At 44.3% G+C, this 21,820-nt stretch overlaps 1 protein-coding gene across 1 annotated transcript in view; it reads left to right on the top strand.

The window, feature by feature from the left end:
• The first annotated feature begins 439 nt into the window (after nt 1-439).
• Nucleotides 440-21,820, top strand: part of LOC124545239 (alpha-tocopherol transfer protein-like) — a 52,555-nt gene continuing 31,174 nt past the window's right edge. The window contains exon 1 of the mRNA XM_047124111.1: nt 440-671. Within this exon, the coding sequence (XP_046980067.1) occupies nt 593-671 (79 nt within the window). The 5' untranslated portion in view covers nt 440-592. The remainder of the gene's footprint in view (nt 672-21,820) is intronic.

Genomic DNA, 21,820 nt, shown 5'->3' with positions numbered 1-21,820 from the left:
CAGCAATTATCAGAATATCTTTACCTATGACCGTAACACCCTGTATAGATTAGTAACACCAGAGGTTCTATAACACATGGTGAACGCTCGAACACTTCTCGCGAATGCACTGAGAAAGGGAGGAATAAGAATGGAAACCATCCCATGCCACACAAAACGAGATGACTTGCGAGCCAAAGAAGCTACACCGCGCGCATAATGTTCGACCTGTCAACCCAGCGACGATGCTGCGTTAATTCTACGGAGCGATTATCCTTGACACCAGTGCCAATGTCAGCTGCACAGCTGGTTCAGAGAATTCTGCTTGCGGCTGCGGCTGTCTTTCGCTGCCGAGGCCGCCAACAAGAAGTCCTGGAATGAGCCGCAGTGACGTCACGCCAGCCCGGCGGCCAGCGACATTAAGTAGTTACGCGTGCCCTCCAAAGCGTGGAGTCTGAAACCGGCCGCGGTGACGACGTGTGTCGCAGGTCGCCGCCTCCACGGAAGCGATCAGATCCTCGAGCGCAACCACGTCAGCCACTCGTCTGCTGGAAGAGGACGCCGCCTGCTGGGCACCGGTTGCCTTCCGGAGAAAAGAGACGCGAGGCGGAAGATGTCGGTGCAAGGCAGGGAGGACGTGCGGCACATCAGGGAGTGGCTGGAGCATCAGCCACACCTGCCGCAGATCACGGGTGAGTTACGGGACTTTTACTCATTTGTTTAACCCGATCATATAACGGCCTTCATTGCCTCACTTACCTCAGACCGAAGTGTTACACATACAATAGTATTTACATCAGAGTTACTTATGGACGCTAAAAGTTGTATGTGACAGGTCAGATATTTTCTGAAATGATTTGTCTAAACGTAAGAAACGGAGTAAATTAGAGAAACTTTCGACGCACTTCATTTGTTGCACATGGTTTCGAGCATAATTCAAAGGCGCGTCAGATGTTCCTCTAATTACTTTATTTATTTATTTCTTCTCTGCCTCGTGATGTCCTTAGATTAGTTAGGTTTAAGTAGTTCTAAGTTATAGGGGACTGATGACCATAGATGTTAAGTCCCATAGTGCTCAGAGCCATTTGAATCATTTTTTATTTATTTCTTGTTTGACAAATAATTTCACAAAACATTTGACCGATTTTCTCCTCAAGTTCTTTCTTTTATTCTTTTATTTTCAAGGCTTGATCAGAAAATAGGCTCGATCAGAGAATATTATCTTATTGACAAGTCATTTACTTTCCTAACATCTTCTGCTCTGTAAGCGTCCTGAATTTAGTAATTGATTCGAAGGGAACCAGTTTGACAGTCAAATAGCACATCAGTGGAACTTTTTATGCACGAAATAGCCAGGCTTTGAAAGGATAAACTATTTTGCCTTCCTGGTGTCTGCTGATCTCGAAATTTCCTAAATTTAGTGCGTGATCCGATGGCAGTCAGTTTAAAAATCAAATATCACAGCAACGCGAGTTTTATTATGCAAAATAGCTACCCACTGAAGAGATCAACTTACTGACACCTCATTTGCCTTCCTATCTTCTTCTGTTCTCGAAATGTCCTGTATTTAGAACTTCTTTCTAAGAAAGCGTTTTTGACAATTACTTTCACAACAATATAACGTTTTATGCACTAAATAGCTCAGTCTTGCCGAGATAAACTTTTTGACACTTAATCTACATAGCTAGCAGCAGCTGTTCGTGAAATATCTCAATTTTTCCCTCAAATCACTACGTAAGTTTTTCTGAAGTTCCCAGATTTCTTCAAGCTGTTCATTTTGATACCCTTTGTCCATTTCCCACTCTTAGTTTCGCTATGAAAACGGATGAAAACTTACTGGCAATCTTGTTTTTACTCCACTTAGTTTTGAACAAAAATAGTAGTAATAGAATTAAAAGTGCCGTAAAACAAGTTACGTATGTATGTGATGCTACTTTGAGCAACAGTATTGACGAAGAAGTAATAGGAATAATACTACCGATGCTAGTACTGCTATTGCAACAAGAACAATAATAATAATAATAATAATAGTGACAGTAAAAGTTAAAAAGCATATGAAGGTTGTAAAAAAGTGTGGTTTTCTGACCGTACAAGTTGTGAGGAAGTTATGGGCTTTGGAAAACCAATATGCTGTGGAGGGAAGGGAGGGTAATTAGTTCTTATAGCCTAAGGAGTACGTACAGAACAAAGATATCCATATTAGTTATTTTAGTAGATATGAGTTGCTTTTTGAAGCTGGAGATTTTATCATTTCTCTGATAACTCAGGGAGATCATTTCAGAGATGGCGCTTGCTACTGAAACATACTTAGAGAAGACAACTGAGTGATGAAAAAAGAAAAAGGTATTCCTCTGACGGGAAAGAGAGTTTCGGTTGCATTGTTCAGACAAGAAGGTTAAGGTCGTCGAGAGATATGAGGGCTATATACTTCGGTAAGCTGGTAAAGGAGAGAGTTTGTGGAAACCTCTGCCTCTGCCCATCGTAACCAGGACATCTGTACGTGATGTGGTAAAATACAGTCAAGAACGTAGCCGCCCGGTGTGGCCGTGCGGTTAAAGGCGCTTCAGTCTGGAACCGCGTGACCGCTACGGTCGCAGGTTCGAATCTTGCTTCGGGCATGGATGTGTGTGATGTCCTTACGTTAGTTAGGTTTAATTATTTCTAAGTTCTAGGCCACTGATGACCTCAGAAGTTAAGTCGCATAATGCTCAGAGCCATTTGAACCATTTTTTGAGTCAAGAAGGCTAATGTCACAGATGTGTGGTACGCACGTGTGCATCACCAGTTACAAGCGCTCCGAGCTTCCCTGAAAAATTTCTTTTTGGATGACATCGTTGTATTCAACAATTGGAAGTACAAGCGTTCGTTTAAGTTTTTCTTGCAGTTGAAAAGGAAGAGCTTTATTATTTTTGTAGGGAATGGAGAGATGCATTCTTGAAAACCGTGGCTATGCGCTCAGCCCAATGTAGATTTCCATCTATTAGTACATCTAGACTTTTTGCAAAGGGAGAAAAATTTATATTTTTTCTATTTTGGATTGAAGACGATAGCGACTCCCGAAACCGGCTCTTTAACTGTCGATCACGTGCCACAACTATAGAACAATGCGTCACGTACAAAAGAAAAGATTAAGAAATAAAACGAAACTACGATAATACATTGTCCAGCAACATTGATGTGATCACCTGTCAAAAACCTAAATAACTACCTTTTGCGGACTGCTGTGATACGTGCAGGAAGAGAGTCGACGAGATTCTGGAAGGTATCGACAGTGATGTGGAGTCATGTCGACTCCAGTGCCGTGATCATCTGTGCTCGGTTTTACGGTTGGGAATTCTCGCCGCGAGCAGTCCGATCGGAGTGGTCCCACAAATTATCGATTGTGGTTAAGTCGTGGGAGTCTCGTGGCCAGGGAACAACGGTAAACTCACCCTGGTGTTCTCCGAACCACACACGAACACTGCAAACCGTGTGACCGGTTACATTCTCCTGCTTGTACACTACTGGCCATTACAATTGCTACACCACGAAGATGACGTGCTACAGACGCGAAATTTAACCGATAGGAAGAAGATGCTGTGATATGCAAATGATTAACTTTTCAGAGCATTCACACAAGGTTGGCGCCGGTGGCGATACCTATAACGTGCTGACATGAGGAAAGTTTCCAACCGATTTCTCATACACAAACAGCAGTTGACCGGCGCTGCCTTGTGGAACGTTGTTGTGATGCCTCGTGTAAGGAGGAGAAATGCGTACCATCACATTTCCGACATTGATAAAGGTCGTATTGTAGCCTATCGCGATTGCGGTTTATCGTACCGCGACACTGCTGCTCGCGTTGGTCGTGATCCAATGACTGACGCTGCATCACAGACAGGAGCGCCTGCGATGGTGTACTCAACGACGAACCTGGGTGCACGAATGGCACGACCACTACGGTCGCAGGTTCGAATCCTGCCTCGGGCATGGATGTGTGTGATGTCCTTAGTTTAGTTAGGTTTAAGTAGCTCTAAGTTCTGGAGGAATGATGACCACAGATGTTAAGTCCCATAGTGCTCAGAGCCATTTGAACCATTTTGCACGAATGGCAAAATGTCATTTTTTCGGATCAATCCAGGTTCTGTTTACAGTATCATGATAGTCGCATCCGTGTTCGGCGACATCGCGGTGAACGCACATTGTAAGCGTGTATTCGTCATCGCCATGCTGGCATATCACCCGGCGTGATGATATGGGGTGCCATTGGTTACACGTCTCGGTCACCTCTTGTTCGCATTGACGGCACTTTGAACAGTGGACGTTGCAATTCAGATGTGTTACGACCCTGGTTCCACCCTTCATTCTATCCCCGCGAAACCCTACATTTCAGCAGGGTAATGCACGACCGCCTGTTGCAGGTCCTGTACGGGCCTTCCTGGATACAGAAAATTGTCGACTGCTGCCCTGGCCAGCACTTTCTCCAGATCTCTCACCAATTGAAAACGTCTGGTCAATGGTGGCCGAGCAACTGGCTCGTCACAACCCGCCAGTCACGACTCTTGATGAACTGTGGTATCGAGTTGAAGCTGCATGGGCAGCTGTACCTGTACGAGCCATCCAAGCTCTGTTTGACTCAATGCCCAGGCGTATCAAGGTCGTTACTACGGCCAGAGGTGGTTGTTCTGGGTACTGATTTCCCAGGGTCTATGCACCCAAATTGCGTGAAAATGTAACCACATGTCAGTTCTAGTATAATACATTTGTCCAATGAATACCCGTTTATCATCTGCGTTTCTTCTTGGTGTAGCAATTTCAATGGCTAGTAGTGTACAAGCCATCGCTCTGAGTGGAAACAAACTGCATGTAAGGGCGGATATGGTATTCAAGGACAGATGCAAACTTGTTTTTAACAGATCTGCCGGCCAGAATGAAGAGATCACACAGCGAATGCCACGAAAACATTTCCCTGACCATAACGGTCATTCCTCCGGCCTAGACAATTTGCTTTCAGACGTTTTATGCTCTAGATGCCAACGGCAATCTGTCCGATGGAGCATAAAAAGTGATTCATCCGAAAGGGCCACCTGTCACGGCTCAATTGACTTCGAGTTGCGATACCGGCGTGCAGATTCTATCCTTCGTTGCACCGCGGGTATTAGCCGAGCGGTCTAAGGCGCTACAGTCGTGGACTGTGCGGCTGGTCCCGGTGGAGGTTCGAGACCTTCCTCGGGCATGGGCGTGTGTGTTTGTCCTTAGGATAATTTAGGTTAAGTAGTGTGTAAGCTTAGGGACTGATGACCTTAGCAGTTAAGTCCCATAAGATTTCACACACATTTTACATATCCTTCGTTGCCGATGAGCAGGCTATACGCAGCAGCGTTCGCTAAACGATCATTAAGGAGACACTGTTGTTAGCCCCTTGCTTCATCTCTGCTGGCCAGTTGCTCAACGGCTTTACGACTATTTGCCATACATGTCTCCACGGCCGTCGTTCACCCGTCATCTATGGCCCCTGGTGCACCATAGTTGGCTTGGTGCCGGATTGGATAGAGCCATTTTGGCATGCACTGCATTCTTCAACTACGGCAGCACGTGAACAGTTTACGAAATTAGCCGTCTCGGAAGTGCTTCCATCCTTGGCCCGAAAGCCAGTGATCGCGCCATTTTCGGCGCCAGACAAATCGCCGCTTCTCAGCATTACAACAACGACTGCACTGTTTTCCCGCACATGCCTCTTCTGTGGGTATTTCATCCCAGTCTGCGTAGTATTAACCCCTTGAAGGTTTCGCCTATTGATTCTTTTGGCCTTTGTCTTCAAGTGCTTCTAGTTGTAACGGTACAGTAGTTTCCGCTCTATAAACAGTAGGTTTCGCTACTCGCTCGCACCGGGATATAGAAACAGAGGCGGCTCCGCAGCCAATTTTATTACACGACGCGGCCGGCCGCGGGTGCAACAGAACCCATGTGGACGGATGGAAAGAAATGTGTCAGGCTTCATAATACGTATTTATATGTGTCGTGTATTATGCATTTCTTGTACGTGGATGTGAATCTGCACATGGACTTTTCTAATCCTCCTCACACCTTTCCGTAAAGCGTGGCCAAGTCTTTGTTTGGAAGTAGTTCTGTAGTATAGTAGTGTCAACCTTACTCCTGGCTAGGGGATCAGAGAGACAGCACAGGCAGGTAAAAGTCAAAGACTTTCCAGTGTCACAAGATTTGGGGTGGAGAGGTTGGTCACGGCCAAGTGGTTCGACCATCCCCTCCACCGGGGCCCAGGAAGAACTCCAGGTGCCCGCCATATTCTAGGAGTATTAAAAGACGGGTAAGTGAGCAGACGTGCCCTCAGTGCGTCTGTCTCAATGTTCACGCACGGAAGAGAGGTATTTGAACATTTGTACTAATTCTTTTATTTCCAGCTTCGGATCGTGTAAGGCAATGAATGTGCTCGTTTAATTCCGGAAATTTGACCCCCTGTGTTAAAATATCTGGTCCCCAGTTTGCCCGTTATCCTCCTCACATAGTGAATGTCCTATGTAAAATATTGGGAGACTTTGGAGGTATACATTTGGCCAACGCAATTCCGTCTGAACCGTAGAAAATGTGCGTGCAGATTACTATATAATATACCCGAGCTACAAGTTGTAAAATTGTATTATCTGCAAACTGAAACAGTTGGTGCTATCGCTGTAAAGTTGAGTGATAATGTTTAAAATAAATACGTAATCAACTGTCATCAATCTTTAACATACCTTAAAAATCACAAAGAAGTCAAGTTACAGGAATTTATTTAAAATAAAAGCTATAGAATGCAGGGACCCACACATCAGCGTGCGAGCCCTCCAGCCCCTTGCCTAGTATCGTACAGAAAGGGCAAGCTCTCTAGGTAGCGCTCTCAAGCTCCCCTCCCCAGTTATCCGTTGCGCAATTTTCATTCAGGGCTTGACATCAACTTTCATCTGGCGTCCCTAGGCAAGGAGGTAAGACGGTAAACTTTCATAGTGTTTATGCGTCTTCACGATTGGCAGTTTCATGGGCAGTGTCCTCGTCTGGTGGACTCCTCTCTTTAAAGGTGGAGAAGTGCCACTGGCCGATTGTGGCGGTCCCGGTCGTCATTGGTTTGTCCGAGTTGGTTGAGAAGTGGGTTGTCCGAAACCAAAGTCTTGTCGTAGAATTTCGCTGCTATCTGGCGAAACCTGTCGATGACTAGTGGTTCCTCCGCTGCTTCATGGAGATATTTGGCGGGGAAATATCTTGGCACATGGTGTATCCTTCTGAGAGCCTTGTTTGGCAGCTTCTGCAATCGGTCAATGTGTGTTTTTGCTGCATTTTCTCAGACTGTACATGCGTAGTCCATTATTGGTCGTACACACGTTCTGAAGAGATGCAGTCCGTCTGTTGGAGGGAGCGTCGAGTTCTCGTTTATGAGTGGGTATAGTTGATCCAGTTGTAAGTAGGCTGTTTAGGTTCTTATATTGGTAACGCCACCGCCACCTAACGCTCCGTATGAAAATCACTGGCTGTGCTGTGTGCAGTCTGTGGCTGGGTGGCATTGTTGGAATTTGCTATTGTAGTGTTGGGCAGTTGGCTGTTAACAGCGCGTAGCGTTGCGCAGTTGGAGGTGAGCCGCCAGCAGTGGTGCATGTGGGGAAGTGAGATGGCGGATTTTTGAGAGCGGATGATCTGGACGTGTGTCCATCAGAAACAGTACATTTGTAATAATGGATGTCATGAACTGCTATATATATTATGATTTTTTGAACACTATTAAGGTAAATACATTGTTTGTTCTCTATCAAAATCTTTCATTTGCTAACTATGCCTATCAGTAGTTAGTGCCTTCAGTAGTTTGAATCTTTTATTTAGCTGGCACTAGTGGCGCATGCTGTATTACAGTAGTTCGAGTAACAAAGATTTTTGTGAGGTAAGTGATTTGTGAAAGGTATAGGTTAATGTTAGTCAGGGCCATTCTTTTGTAGGGATTATTGAAAGTCAGATTGCGTTGCGCTAAAAAAATATTGTGTGTCAGTTTAGTGTTGATCAGAATAGGTAAAGAACGAAATGCCTGAGTAAGTTCAGTTTTGCTCAGCTGTTTGAAAATCAAATAATGTAAGAGATTTATCAGCACAGTAATTCAATAATTTTTCTAAGGGGACGTTTCACAATCTCTGAGACGATTTCCGCCAGGCTGCGTCTATGTGTTTCTTCCAAATGAGTCCTCTATCAAGTATGACTCCCAGATAGTTTGCAGAGTCAGTTCACTGAATGTTGGTGCCGAAGAGCTGTACATTCGGTATCACCGGACGGCGTCTCTTAGTGAGCAGCAGAGCTTGGCTTTTAGTGGCGTTGAAACCAATTCTCTTCTTCGTTGCCCAGCTTTCTAGGTCTGAGCAGGCTTCTTGCACTCTTCTGTGGAGGGTGTCTGGTCGTCGACTCCTCGTGATGAGTGCTGTATCGTCAGCGTATATCGCTCGGCGGATACGTGGCGTCTCTGGAATATCTGCAGTGTAGACACTGTAAAGGGTGGGGCCCATTACAGAACTGCTTCAACAGGTCGCTCTGTAGACAGTGCACCGTCCAGTCTGACCTTGAATGTAATGCCAGTGAAGTAACTTCTTAGCAGCTGCATGTATGCTGTTGGTATGTGCACTGTTTTCCCAATCTCCCCGTCGCGCTTCATATACGCTAGACTTCTAGTGGTGCTCCCTACCTCCAGCGAGCGATTGTTGCTAGTTGACGTCGAACATAGCCGATGGTCACATTTATATGGCAGGACCATCTACTAATAAATACGAGGCCTGTCTAAAATGTATCCGACCTCTGGCCAGAAAAAAATATTTCGAATACCTGACGGAGTTGGAATCCTAATCCTCTTCAAAGGAGGCCCCTTGTGCTTGCACACACTTAGCCCACCGATCCTTCCACTGCTGGAAACACCTCTGAAAGTCTTCTTTTGGACTGGTGTTCAGCGCCGTCGTCGTGTTCCGCATTATCTCTCCTCTACTCTCAAAACGGGATCCTTTCAGTAGCGTATTCAGTTTTGGAAACAACCATAAGTCGCATGGAGCCATGTCTGGAGAGGAGGGAGGTTGGCGAACGGCATATTTGACCAAGATATTTTGGATCAAGTGGGATGAATGTGCGGGGTGGTTGTCATGGTGCAGTTGCCAGTTTTGCTACCAACTGCGTCACGGAGTCGCCGGAGAACATCTTGATAGTACTCCTTTGTCACTGTTGTCCTTCCGGTGCGTATATTCGTGACGCACAATTCCACGAACATCAAAGAAGACAGTCAGCATCGCCTTGATTTTGCTTCGCACCTGCCGCACTTTCTTCGGCATTGGAGACTCGGGATGCTTCCATTGCGACTGTCTTTTTGTTTCTGGGTCGTACGCTACACCCATGACTCGTTTCCAGTCATCACGGTGTTCAGAAAACCAGGATCAGTGTTGGTGGTGCCCAGATGGTCCTGTGCAACGTCAAAACGGAGGTCTTTTTGTTCCGGCACGAATTTCGCAGCCACTCGGTGCATGTTCAAATCATCACGCAAAATTGCATGTGCAGAATCTTTACTCACTGCAACCTCTTGTGCAATCGCCCGCACCGTCAAACGACGATCTGCCATCAGCAAATTTTGCACCCTCTCAGCAACAGCTGCACACCGAGCAGTTTGGGGCCTGCCAGAACGCTGTTCACTCTCCGCTGATGTGCGGCCATTTTCAAATCGGTTGAACCGCTCCTTAATTTGAGTTACACCCATCGCATCTTCTCCAAACACCTGCTGAATCTTACGAATTGTTTCGCTTTGAGAATCACCAAGCATTTGACAAAATTTGATGCAGTATCTTTGCTCAACACGGGGCTACCGACAGGCAGCGACTGACGCGCTGAAAGGCGGAGACAAAATTCACGCCTGCACATAAATGTCTCTTCCTTTACTATGTACAGTGGCACAGCGCTATCTTCTCTATTTTAAAATCAAAGGTCGGATACTTAGACCTCGTACCATCAAGTTACAGCAAGTGAACATTCAGTTTGCTTACTAATATCACAGGTCCATCAGAACTCTACGTTCAGGGATATTAATCTCCAGGCCACGTCCGCCAAACATGGTCCAGCGCTATTCTAAATCGCAAGGAGTGAGCTGGTGTACGCTGTTGAGACCCCATACAGTGTTTCTAGATTTATGATGACGTTTTGAAGGTGAAAAGGAATGTACTGACTCGATAGTCGCTATGGACTGATCAACAGCACTTCTTACACCATCCTCGGTCAGTTACCTACTGTCGCCCGAGACGTGGGATGCTATATTAAATAAGGCACGAAGCCAGGGAACTTGTGTCGAGTGCCTGTGTCAACTCTTGCTGTGTCGTACAGCTGGGCATCAATCTTGACATAACTGCATCTAGACCTCAGAGGAGCATAGTATCCGCCAATAATGGCACTGTGCTGGTGCATGTAATTTGTCTGTTTGTGCTCCGCAGCTTGTTCCAGTCAACTTCCTAATAATGTTGTTTCTAGTATTCATTTTTGTTGTCCGCTTATATCAATATGTTGTTAAATACTAGAAACCTATGGAGTTTTGTGTCTAGATATTTAGGATGAGGAGCCGGCCAGGGTGGCCACGCGGTTAAAGGCGCTACAGTCTGGAACCGCGCGACCGCTACGGTCGCAGGTTCGAATCCTGCCTCGGGCAGGGATGTGTGTGATGTCCTTAGGTTAGTTAGGTTTAAGTAGTTCTAAGTTCTAGGGGACTGATGACCTTAGAAGTTAAGTCCCATAGTGCTTTGAGCCATTTGAACCATTTTGAGCCATTTAGGATGAGGATTGTGGTTTATTTGTGCTGCGCTAGCGTCGGTACTTTAATTCTTGTTGTCTTCTTTGTTTTTCGACCTCTTTTTTCAGCTGTCGCTGTTATAAAAGTTATATAGCTTCAATAACGTATTTTGGGCCTGTCATGAGAGTCTTATTAAGAACAAACGCGTTTGCTATATTTTAAAGTATTTTCTGTGTGGTCACTGTAACAATATTGTTGTTTCTTACAACTTTCTTTGCTAGGATCATGAAAAAATTACTATATAAACGGTATCAATTTTTATCTTTACTCACGTTTTTTTTCCTACCTCACTCTTGCATTCTTCTACACATGAGTGGTACAGTTTTGATCACAGAACATTAACTAACACTAAATATATTCGTGTTTTTGTGCTGTGAAGAGCCAATGATATCTTGCTATTGCGTGTGCTTTGTTTTACAGTTATGAGATGCATTTGTCTCTTCTTTGTTTTGGTAGCAGCGGGAGCGTCTGCTATTACTCTATTTGTGTGTATGTTTTGATCTGTTTTACGTAAATGGGGACGATTGTCCTTGTATTTGTGTGAGGGAGCTTACATGTCTCACCTACTGTGTGTATCAATCACTGTTTTGCCATGGTACATTGGGGGGGGGGGGGGAATCTAGGGTGGGGATGTTCCCTAGTTTGTCGTATTATTGTATGGTGTCTAGGAGGTTTGTTTTTTGTCTACGATATGTTCAATTAATTTAAATAACATTTGTGTGGTGATGTTTGTCTGGTCATTTAATATGTGCTTCTTCTCTATTGTTGCTTTTCAGATTTGGAAGTTCCCTTGTAGGGTCAGGAGATGTTTCTGGTTACTGAATGTGACTATTTTCATGTTCTTTTCTACTGTGGTTGGGTGATGGTTTTCTTGCCGGAGGTGTTCTGATAATGCTGAACGTCTGGTATTATATTTCCATGCTCCTTTATGTTCTTTATACCTTATTCGCATCCCGCAGTAGCAAAACAAAACATACGAAATGGCAAGATGGCAGTGATTCCTTACAACACAAAAACGTGAATATATTAAGTTTTAGTGCAAGTGCTGTGTGCAAAAATCTTCCACTTTAGTGTGGCAGAACAGGAGGAATGACGTAAGCAGCGGAAAAACCGTGAGTAAATAGGGTAATTAGTACTGTTTGTAGTAGTAACTTAAAACATGAGAATTGTTCATGGTCTATCAAACAAAACTGTAAGAAAATACCATATTGTTACCATGACAATTGAAGATGCTTTAGAATGAAAGGAAACGCGTTTGGTCTTATTGAGACATTCATTGCAGTCGCAAAATATGGTATTTAGTCTATATAGCTTGTATACTTTGATTATGGTGTTGTAGTAGAACATATTGTCGGTATATTTGCTCGTGGCAATGTTGCAATTTTTTGCTTCTTCGAGGCCCATGTAATACTTGACCGCGATATTATTGCATTGGGTCTCGTGGTCGTTACCGAAAGCAGGCGATTACAGGAAACAAGTGCAGTGTTGATTAAGGAAAACGCATAGCGATGTGAATGCTTTGAGGATACTCGCGTGTTGTTAAATGATTCAGCGTACCCTTCTGAAACATCGCGACAGGAACTCACGGCAAGCCGAGGGAATCGCCCTCACGCCCTGGTGCAATAATACGGCATTCTTCAAGGGAATATCTGATATGCAGTGCTCGCTGGCTACTGTTAGCTCGCGGGGACATTTTCGGTATCCTGTGGTAACGTTCCCGTTGGCTAACCTGGATTGCTGCAGTGGGCTCAGACCGCGCTCACAGCAACACCCGCTTGTTTCTCCTGCACTACTGCCTCTGTCAGTCAAGAATTATACACCGTCAGCCTCCTGGTTCGTAAGCGCATGAGGTTATACTTTCCGTGAGTGTATCAGACGTTTTTTTGCTAACGTGAATAATTTGATTACACATTGATATTAAGCTAGGTTCGTTCAAATGATAAGGTGTTTGAGCAAAAGGCAAAAAAACTTCTACTGTGCTGTGCAAGTCATTTGGGAAGAAGGGTAACGCCGAACGTCACTTCAAAACGTTCACTAGGGCTTAGAAAAGGATTGCTCATTGGCTTTCTACATCTACATTTACATCTACATCTATACTCCGCGAGCCACCTTACGGTGTGTGGCGGAGGGTACTTATTGTACCACTATCTGATCCCCCCTTCCCTGTTCCATTCACGAATTGTGCGTGGGAAGAACGACTGCTTGTAAGTCTCCGTATTTGCTCTAATTTCTCGGATCTTTTCGTTGTGATCATTACGCGAGATATATGTGGGCGGTAGTAATATGTTGCCCATCTCTTCCCGGAATGTGCTCTCTCGTAATTTCGATAATAAACCTCTCCGTATTGCGTAACGCCTTTCTTGAAGTGTCCGCCACTGGAGCTTGTTCAGCATCTCCGTAACGCTCTCGCGCTGACTAAATGTCCCCATGACGAATCGCGCTGCTTTTCGCTGGATCATGTCTATCTCTTCTATTAATCCAACCTGGTAAGGGTCCCATACTGATGAGCAATACTCAAGAATCGGACGAACAAGCGTTTTGTAAGCTACTTCTTTCGTCGATGAGTCACATTTTCTTAGAATTCTTCCTATGAATCTCAACCTGGCGCCTGCTTTTCCCACTATTTGTTTTATGTGATCATTCCACTTCAGATCGCTCCGGATAGTAACTCCTAAGTATTTTACGGTCGTTACCGCTTCCAATGATTTACCACCTATGGCATAGTCGTACTGGAATGGATTTCTGCCCCTATGTATGCGCATTATATTACATTTATCTACGTTTAGGGAAACCTGCCAGCTGTCGCACCATGCATTAATCCTCTGCAGGTCCTCCTGGAGTACGTACGAGTCTTCTGATGTTGTTACTTTCTTGTAGACAACCGTGTCATCTGCAAATAGCCTCACGGAGCTACCGATGTTGTCAACTAAGTCATTTATGTATATTGTAAACAATAAAGGTCCTATCACGCTTCCCTGCGGTACTCCCGAAATTACCTCTACATCTGCAGATTTTGAACCGTTAAGAATGACATGTTGTGTTCTTTCTTCTAGGAAATCCTGAATCCAGTCACAAACCTGGTCCGATATTCCGCAAGCTCGTATTTTTTTCACTAAACGTAAGTGCGGAACCGTATCAAATGCCTTCCTGAAGTCCAGGAATACGGCATCAATCTGCTCGCCAGTGTCTACGGCACTGTGAATTTCTTGGGCAAATAGGGCGAGCTGAGTTTCACATGATCTCTGTTTGCGGAATCCATGTTGGTTATGATGAAGGAGATTTGTATTATCTAAGAACGTCATAATACGAGAACACAAAACATGTTCCATTATTCTACAACAGATTGACGTAAGCGAAATAGGCCTATAATTATTCGCATCTGATTTATGACCCTTCTTGAAAATGGGAACGACCTGCGCTTTCTTCCAGTCGCTAGGTACTTTACGTTCTTCCAGCGATCTACGATAAATTGCTGATAGAAAGGGGGCAAGTTCTTTAGCATAATCACTGTAGAATCTTAAGGGTATCTCGTCTGGTCCGGATGCTTTTCCGCTACTAAGTGATAGCAGTAGAGCTTTTGCTCTAGGGAAAGTAGAGATAAGGCAGCTAAAATCCAAATTTAATGTTCAACAATCAGCTTTTTTAAAAACATTAAAGAACAATAAAGCAGTAACTGAGGCGTTATTCCGAGATTAAAACACTGTTGCACAGAACAAGAAATTATATAAAGACAGCGCATTAATCAAAACCACATTTTAAGAAACTGCAGATTCATTATTTCATAGTTTCAAAGATAAGATTTAATTAAAATACATTTCTTTTTTACTAGAAATGTAACTTTGCAGGCAATAAACATATTAATATTTCTTAAAAACCTTTTTATTTCTGTCCTAGTTTCTTTCAACAGGTCGCAGTAGGATCTAAAAACGCCACAATAGGTCAGAAGTTTCATTAGTTTGGCGACCGCTGGTCAAAAGTGTCCTTTTATTTGTCGCGCCCTTTTTTGAAGAACAGCACTGCACTGTGCTTAAGAAACTCGATTCGCATTTAGGAGCAGTTGGTTTCAAACTCCCATCCTGCCATTCAGGGTCGGATTTTCAGTCCTTTCCCTAATGACTTCGATGTAAAACAGGGCTGGTTTTAGTACAAAAGGGTATGGGCGATTTGTGTCCGAATCTTCTACCAATCCGCTGTCTCTGCTGACTCGATGTCGCCGGAAAGTTAAAAGCTTGTCTTCCTTCTTTTCAAGCTTTCTTGTTCCCGTCGTAATTAAGACGGGGAATAATTACTGTCTGAACGTCTTGATCTATTACACAAACTCTCCTATCTCGTTCAACATTTTGTGTAGCTGGAGATGTTGAGAACTTTGATTACACATTCATTTCGCAGTCCACCAAAACTGTTTATCTGTGCTCAAAGCAAACGTAAACAGCTCCGTACTACCATACCACTAACAACAATTATTCTAATGTCCTCATTACAAAGTCTGGTAAACATAATTCGTTTCAAACGCTCCTTTTTGTGTGGTACGCCATGTGTCATGGTGCAATATTTCATTTAAAATATCTTCCACTTATCTGCAGACCAATGACGAAGTTGTTTGCCGCACTTCAAACGACGTTATGCATCCGTTCTCGTGAAACTGAGGACGCGAGCACGACCATAAAAACAGACACTAATGACATCTCAACGAAACATACCATTACGGATATCGCCGAGTGCGATGAAACGAAGGTTCAGCGTGAAAGTTGACAAGAATGTCCATGTAATTTAATAGGCCGTCAGAAAATGATAGGCTTAGTATTTCCCTAAGGTTTCCAATGCAGAAAAACATCGCTAATAGTGGATGTGTGCTCTTATAAGTCTCCGTGAAGGGTTGCTTGAAATTATGGTTCCTACATACAAGCCACGCTCGAACTCAATTTACGTGTTTGAGGAACCAAAGTGTCTACGATAGTCATGCATAGTGTCCGTGCATACGCAATATGATCCAAATCTCAGCTGCCAAAATTTCTTGAAAGAGCGTGGCAAGTTTCGATTAGTCAGCTTTTTGAACTTTATTTTTTGCAAAATACAGCAACAAAATACAAAACCAAACATATCGCACCTTCCCGCTTGAGGTGTGAAAAAGAATGTCTGGCATCCGAACCATCTGCATTGTGTAGCTAAACAAAGCAGTCAGTCAATATGTAGCCCAAAGCCGCTATCTTGACAATGTTCTAATCTACCGAATGACCTGAATTACATAAACTGGTGACATGTTCAGAAGTATCCAAACGACCTGAATGCATAAACTGGGGCCATGTTCAATAGTATCCCAACAATCTAAATTACGTAAACTGGCCAGATGTTCAAAATTATTTAAATGAGCTGAATTGCATAAATTGGTGTCATGTTCAAAAGTATCCGAACGACTTGAATTGTGGAAATTGATGCCGTGTTCAAAATTATCCAAACGACCTTAACTGTATAAACTGCTGCCATTTTCTAACATCCGTGTACCGCAAGGCTCTAGAGGAACGGAAGGTTCCAAATGATTGGAAAAGAGCACAGGTAGTCCCAGTCTTCAAGAAGGGTCGTCGAGCAGATGCGCAAAACTATAGACCTATATCTCTGACGTCGATCTGTTGTAGAATTTTAGAACATGTTTTTGCTCGCGTATCATGTCGTTTTTGGAAACCCAGAATCTACCATGTAGGAATCAACATGGATTTCGGAAACAGCGATCGTGTGAGACCCATCTCGCTTTATTCGTTGATGAGACCCAGTAAATATTAGATACAGGCTCCCAGGTAGATGCTATTTTTCTTGACTTTCGGAAGGCGTTCGATACAGTTCCGCACTGTCGCCTGATAAACAAAGTAAGAGCCTACAGAATATCAGACCAGCTGTCTGGCTGGATTGAGGAGTTTTTAGCAAACAGAACACAGTATGTTGTTATCAATGGAGAGACGTCTACAGACGTTAAAGTAACCTCTGGCGTGCCACAGGGGAGTTTTATGGGACCATTGCTTTTCACAATATACACTCCTGGAAATTGAAATAAGAACACCGTGAATTCATTGTCCCAGGAAGGGGAAACTTTATTGACACATTCCTGGGGTCAGATACATCACATGATCACACTGACAGAACCACAGGCACATAGACACAGGCAACAGAGCATGCACAATGTCGGCCACCTTTCGCAGCAATGCAGGCTGCTATTCTCCCATGGAGACGATCGTAGAGATGCTGGATGTAGTCCTGTGGAACGGCTTGCCATGCCATTTCCACTGGCGCCTCAGTTGGACCAGCGTTCGTGCTGGACGTGCAGACCGCGTGAGACGACGCTTCATCCAGTCCCAAACATGCTCAATGGGGGACAGATCCGGAGATCTTGCTGGCCAGGGTAGTTGACTTACACCTTCCAGAGCACGTTGGGTGGCACGGGATACATGCGGACGTGCATTGTCCTGTTGGAGCAGCAAGTTCCCTTGCCGGTCTAGGAATGGTAGAACGATGGGTTCGATGACGGTTTGGATGTACCGTGCACTATTCAGTGTCCCCTCGACGATCACCAGTGGTGTACGGCCAGTGTAGGAGATCGCTCCCCACACCATGATGCCGGGTGTTGGCCCTGTGTGCCTCGGTCGTATGCAGTCCTGATTGTGGCGCTCACCTGCACGGCGCCAAACACGCATACGACCATCATTGGCACCAAGGCAGAAGCGACTCTCATCGCTGAAGACGACACGTCTCCATTCGTCCCTCCATTCACGCCTGTCGCGACACCACTGGAGGCGGGCTGCACGATGTTGGGGCGTGAGCGGAAGACGGCCTAATGGTGTGCGGGACCGTAGCCCAGCTTCATGGAGACGGTTGCGAATGGTCCTCGCCGATACCCCAGGAGCAACAGTGTCCCTAATTTGCTGGGAAGTGGCGGTGCGGTCCCCTACGGCACTGCGTAGGATCCTACGGTCTTGGCGTGCATCCGTGCGTCGCTGCGCTCCGGTCCCAGGTCGACGGGCACGTGCACCTTCCGCCGACCACTGGCGACAACATCGATGTACTGTGGAGACCTCACGCCCCACGTGTTGAGCAATTCGGCGGTACGTCCACCCGGCCTCCCGCATGCCCACTATACGCCCTCGCTCAAAGTCCGTCAACTGCACATACGGTTCACGTCCACGCTGTCGCGGCATGCTACCAGTGTTAAAGACAGCGATGGAGCTCCGTATGCCACGGCAAACTGGCTGACACTGACGGCGGCGGTGCACAAATGCTGCGTAGCTAGCGCCATTCGACGGCCAACACCGCGGTTCCTGGTGTGTCGGCTGTGCCGTGCGTGTGATCATTGCTTGTACAGCCCTCTCGCAGTGTCCGGAGCAAGTATGGTGGGTCTGACACACCGGTGTCAATGTGTTCTTTTTTCCATTTCCAGGAGTGTATAACTGTACAGTGCGTTACTCCAAGCAGTTAAGGCAATGATAGTCAACAGTTCCAAAGAAATAGGCATTCACAACTCAAATAATATTCTCACAATAGAACCTGAAAGTGTGTGTGCCATAGCCCGACAGCCAGTATCAGCTACCGAAAGAGGGCAATTATTGTTTAACTTACTCGTTAAGATATACTTGGCACCTAACGCATGACTGTGGCCTCTCAAATTAAGTGTAGTGATATTTTCAAGTCTGAATTCATTGTATTACTATTCCATAACTGTACAAAACATCTGTGGCTAAAATAACATGCTAAGTTGGCAAGTTAATAATAGTTGACAGCTCCTCTTCAGCCTAAATGAAGCTATGTTACTGGCGGTGCTAAAACGAACTTTTATCATCTGACCAAACACTATTTTAGAGCAGAAGAAGATAATGCATCATGTTCTACGTTAAATGAATATAAATGACATTTTTGACTAGCTAATGCAGTCATTTTATTAAGTTACTATTGATCTTGATCCTGCTTGTGTTTATGTCCCACTGCTGTACAAAAACAAACTTCTGAAGAAGGGTTTGAAATATACTGATAGTAACTATGGTAACATGGCTTTCTAAAAAGGTTTACAAGTGGTATCTCAGTCAACTACTAATAATACGTTTATCCACCGATGCCACATTTTTCGACACTTTAGCACAAGAAAGCTTTCAAAAAATGTCTTACGGAGAGATCTTTAATGCTGTGTGTCATATAAACTGCATAAAATACGATGTTTTAGCTTCATAAACATTTGGCTATATATGGCTATTGCTGAGTGTGTTTATGTCAAAGACAAAGATGGAAAAGGTTTTGCGTGGGGGAAAGCTCGATCTACAAAAATTTGACCTTTGTACCTAAATAATACTGTCTACAATCCTTATCAAAGTAAGTAAATGCTTCTTGTATTACAGTACAAAACACACACTGCACTAGTCATCTAATTTATAAATCAAAGTGCACTTGTCAATGACAGTACTTTGAGGAGGGAGGGCAAGGTATGGGATGGTGACTGCATGTGTGTAATCTCATAAGGACTGTACTGACATGTGTACATATGCTTAGCCTGCAGACTCGCATATGATGCAAGACTTGTCTAAATTTAGGAGGCATAGTCACTGGTGATATCATGATTACATAAGAGGGGGTGGGTGGAGAGGGAGGAAGAGACTGTGCTAAGACATGTACATATGCTTATTCAGCGAAGCCCCAGATCAGTAGATGAATTCAGACTTGTATCTGTCTTATTTCTTATGTTACAGAGATCTGTGCTACACATGTATCAGGTTTCTGTCAGATGGAGACACCTGAGATCCAATAGCTGATACTCCCCCCCCCCCACCCCCCCACCGCCCCCCACGTACACACACACTGTCAGCTTCTAGTCTTGGAATACCATTTGAGTCCTGAATCTCTATTTCCTGGAAATCATTTAATCATTTTAGCCAACATGTGTTGCACACAGTAATAGAAGAATAACACAAACAATTTAGATGTGGAAATATTTCATTTTTTGGCTCCATTGTACCTTGCACCAAGTGTGGTACAAAGATCGAACTTTGCTTGGTGCCAACTGCAGCTTAAGCTGTGAGTTAGATCCGTAGTGTTATGTGTGTTTTGATAAACAACACAGTTATTTTATTTGTGGAAATACTGTAAGTCCATCAGTATTGTAAATATATTTTCGTACTTTTTACAAATACAACAGACATTTTATATGTGAAAATAACATTTTCTAGCATTGTGTAATTTAGACATGGAAATTCTGTAAGTTAAAGCAGTATTTTCATATATCCATTTATTTTTTATTAATAATGTGGGTGCATCAGATGTGGAAATGACACTGTGACACTTGACAGTTGATGATGATGATGATGATGATGATATTTGGTTTGTGGGGCGTTCAACTGCGTGGTTATCAGCGCCCGTACAAATTACCAATCTTTGTCACTGTCCAGTCTCACCACGTTCCAAAATGATGATAAAATGAGCAGGACAACACAAACACTCGGTGTCTGGATGGAGAAAATCCCCAACCTGGCCGGGAATCGAGGAATCTAACCCAAGACCCCATGATCCAGACGAATCAACTAGCCATTGGACCAGGAGCTGCGGACGACATTTGTTATGAGCACTGTATGTGTGGGATGGCGGATGGATGTGTGTGTGGGGGGGGGGGGGGGGGGGAGGGGGAAAGGGCCGCTTTCATGCTTCGCTGATAAAGCGTATGTATTATATATAAGTAATACATACATTTTAGGCCTTAGAATGTGTAGTTCACGACCAGTTAACAAACTATCTAAGTAAAAACAACCTACGAGACGAATGTCAACCAGGTTTCGTAAACATCACACCACATCATCTGCCTCAATAAAGGTGATAGATGACCTGAAGCTTGCTGGACGCATAAGAGGTGACTGGCATGTTTCTTAGATTTCAACAAAGCAATTCACACTGTCGACTTCAACATTTTACTTGCCAAACTTAGCAGCCTAAATTTCTTGCCAAGTGCAGTGCAATGGTTTGGCCCGTATCTGACGTCTGGACAGCAATGCGTCATGTTCAGCGACATAAAGTCACAATAGAGGCAGGTAGTAACAGGCGTCCCCCACTTTTCGAAATTAGGTCCTATACTTTTTTCATTGTATGTCAGTTATGTATCTTTAGTTTTGTCCCATCGTAAATACCACATGTACACTGAAGAGCTCCAGTTGTATCTAAGTGCAAAACAAATAAATCTGAAGACAGTTATCGGGAATCTCAGTACCGACCTGTTTGTACTATCAGAATGGGCACAGAATACTGGGTTAAAGCTCATCCCAAACAAAACCGAATCGGTACTCATTGGTCATTCTAAGCTGGGAGTAATGATAGATGAAAATCTAAACTGGACTGAGCATGCAACTGCAGTCTACAAGAAAACATCAACATCTCTCCACGCCCTAGAGAAAAAAAGGAGCTCTTCCCTCTTGCCCTGAAAAAGAAACTTGTAGAAACTAAGCGGTGTTATCCTGCAAGGTCTTTCACAGGAAGGCGCACTGCGCCTGGAACTGGGTATGAATACCTGTACTCGTTATATCTGTCACGGTCCGATTTTTGGTCGCATTAAACCATCAAATGCGCAGCTACTCTGGCTGCATGCCAACAAGCGCAGAGTTTACTATACCCTCTGTCTTCTCTACCGTCTTCTCAACGTACACTGCCCCCTGTATCTCTCCTCGACCTTAACGCTCTTGTCTGAACAACGTAGTGGAATCACCCATTCCCATCAGAGCAAAGTCCTTCCTGTCCACCCCACCGCTCAGCCACGTTCGGGAAAGTCCCTACTCTGGAACAACCTCACGCATTATATTTGAGAAATGAATGACATCTCCAGCTTCAGAAGCCAGTTAATGACTTATCTACTGAAGCTACAATAATGACGACCATTGCCCCTGTGTACACTCGTTACCCCTATACTTTCCTCTTTCCAAGCAGATCTTCCTCATTTCGCAGTAATCTTAGCTGGTACAGTCTCCTTAAATTTTCTTTCTCCAGAACTCGCCAATATCTGTAATCGTCTAT

Source organism: Schistocerca americana, chromosome 8 (genome assembly GCF_021461395.2).
Source record: "Schistocerca americana isolate TAMUIC-IGC-003095 chromosome 8, iqSchAmer2.1, whole genome shotgun sequence".
Taxonomy (NCBI): Eukaryota; Metazoa; Arthropoda; class Insecta; order Orthoptera; family Acrididae; genus Schistocerca; species Schistocerca americana.
Note: the sequence above shows the minus strand (reverse complement) of the source record. Positions and strands in the feature narration are given on the sequence as shown.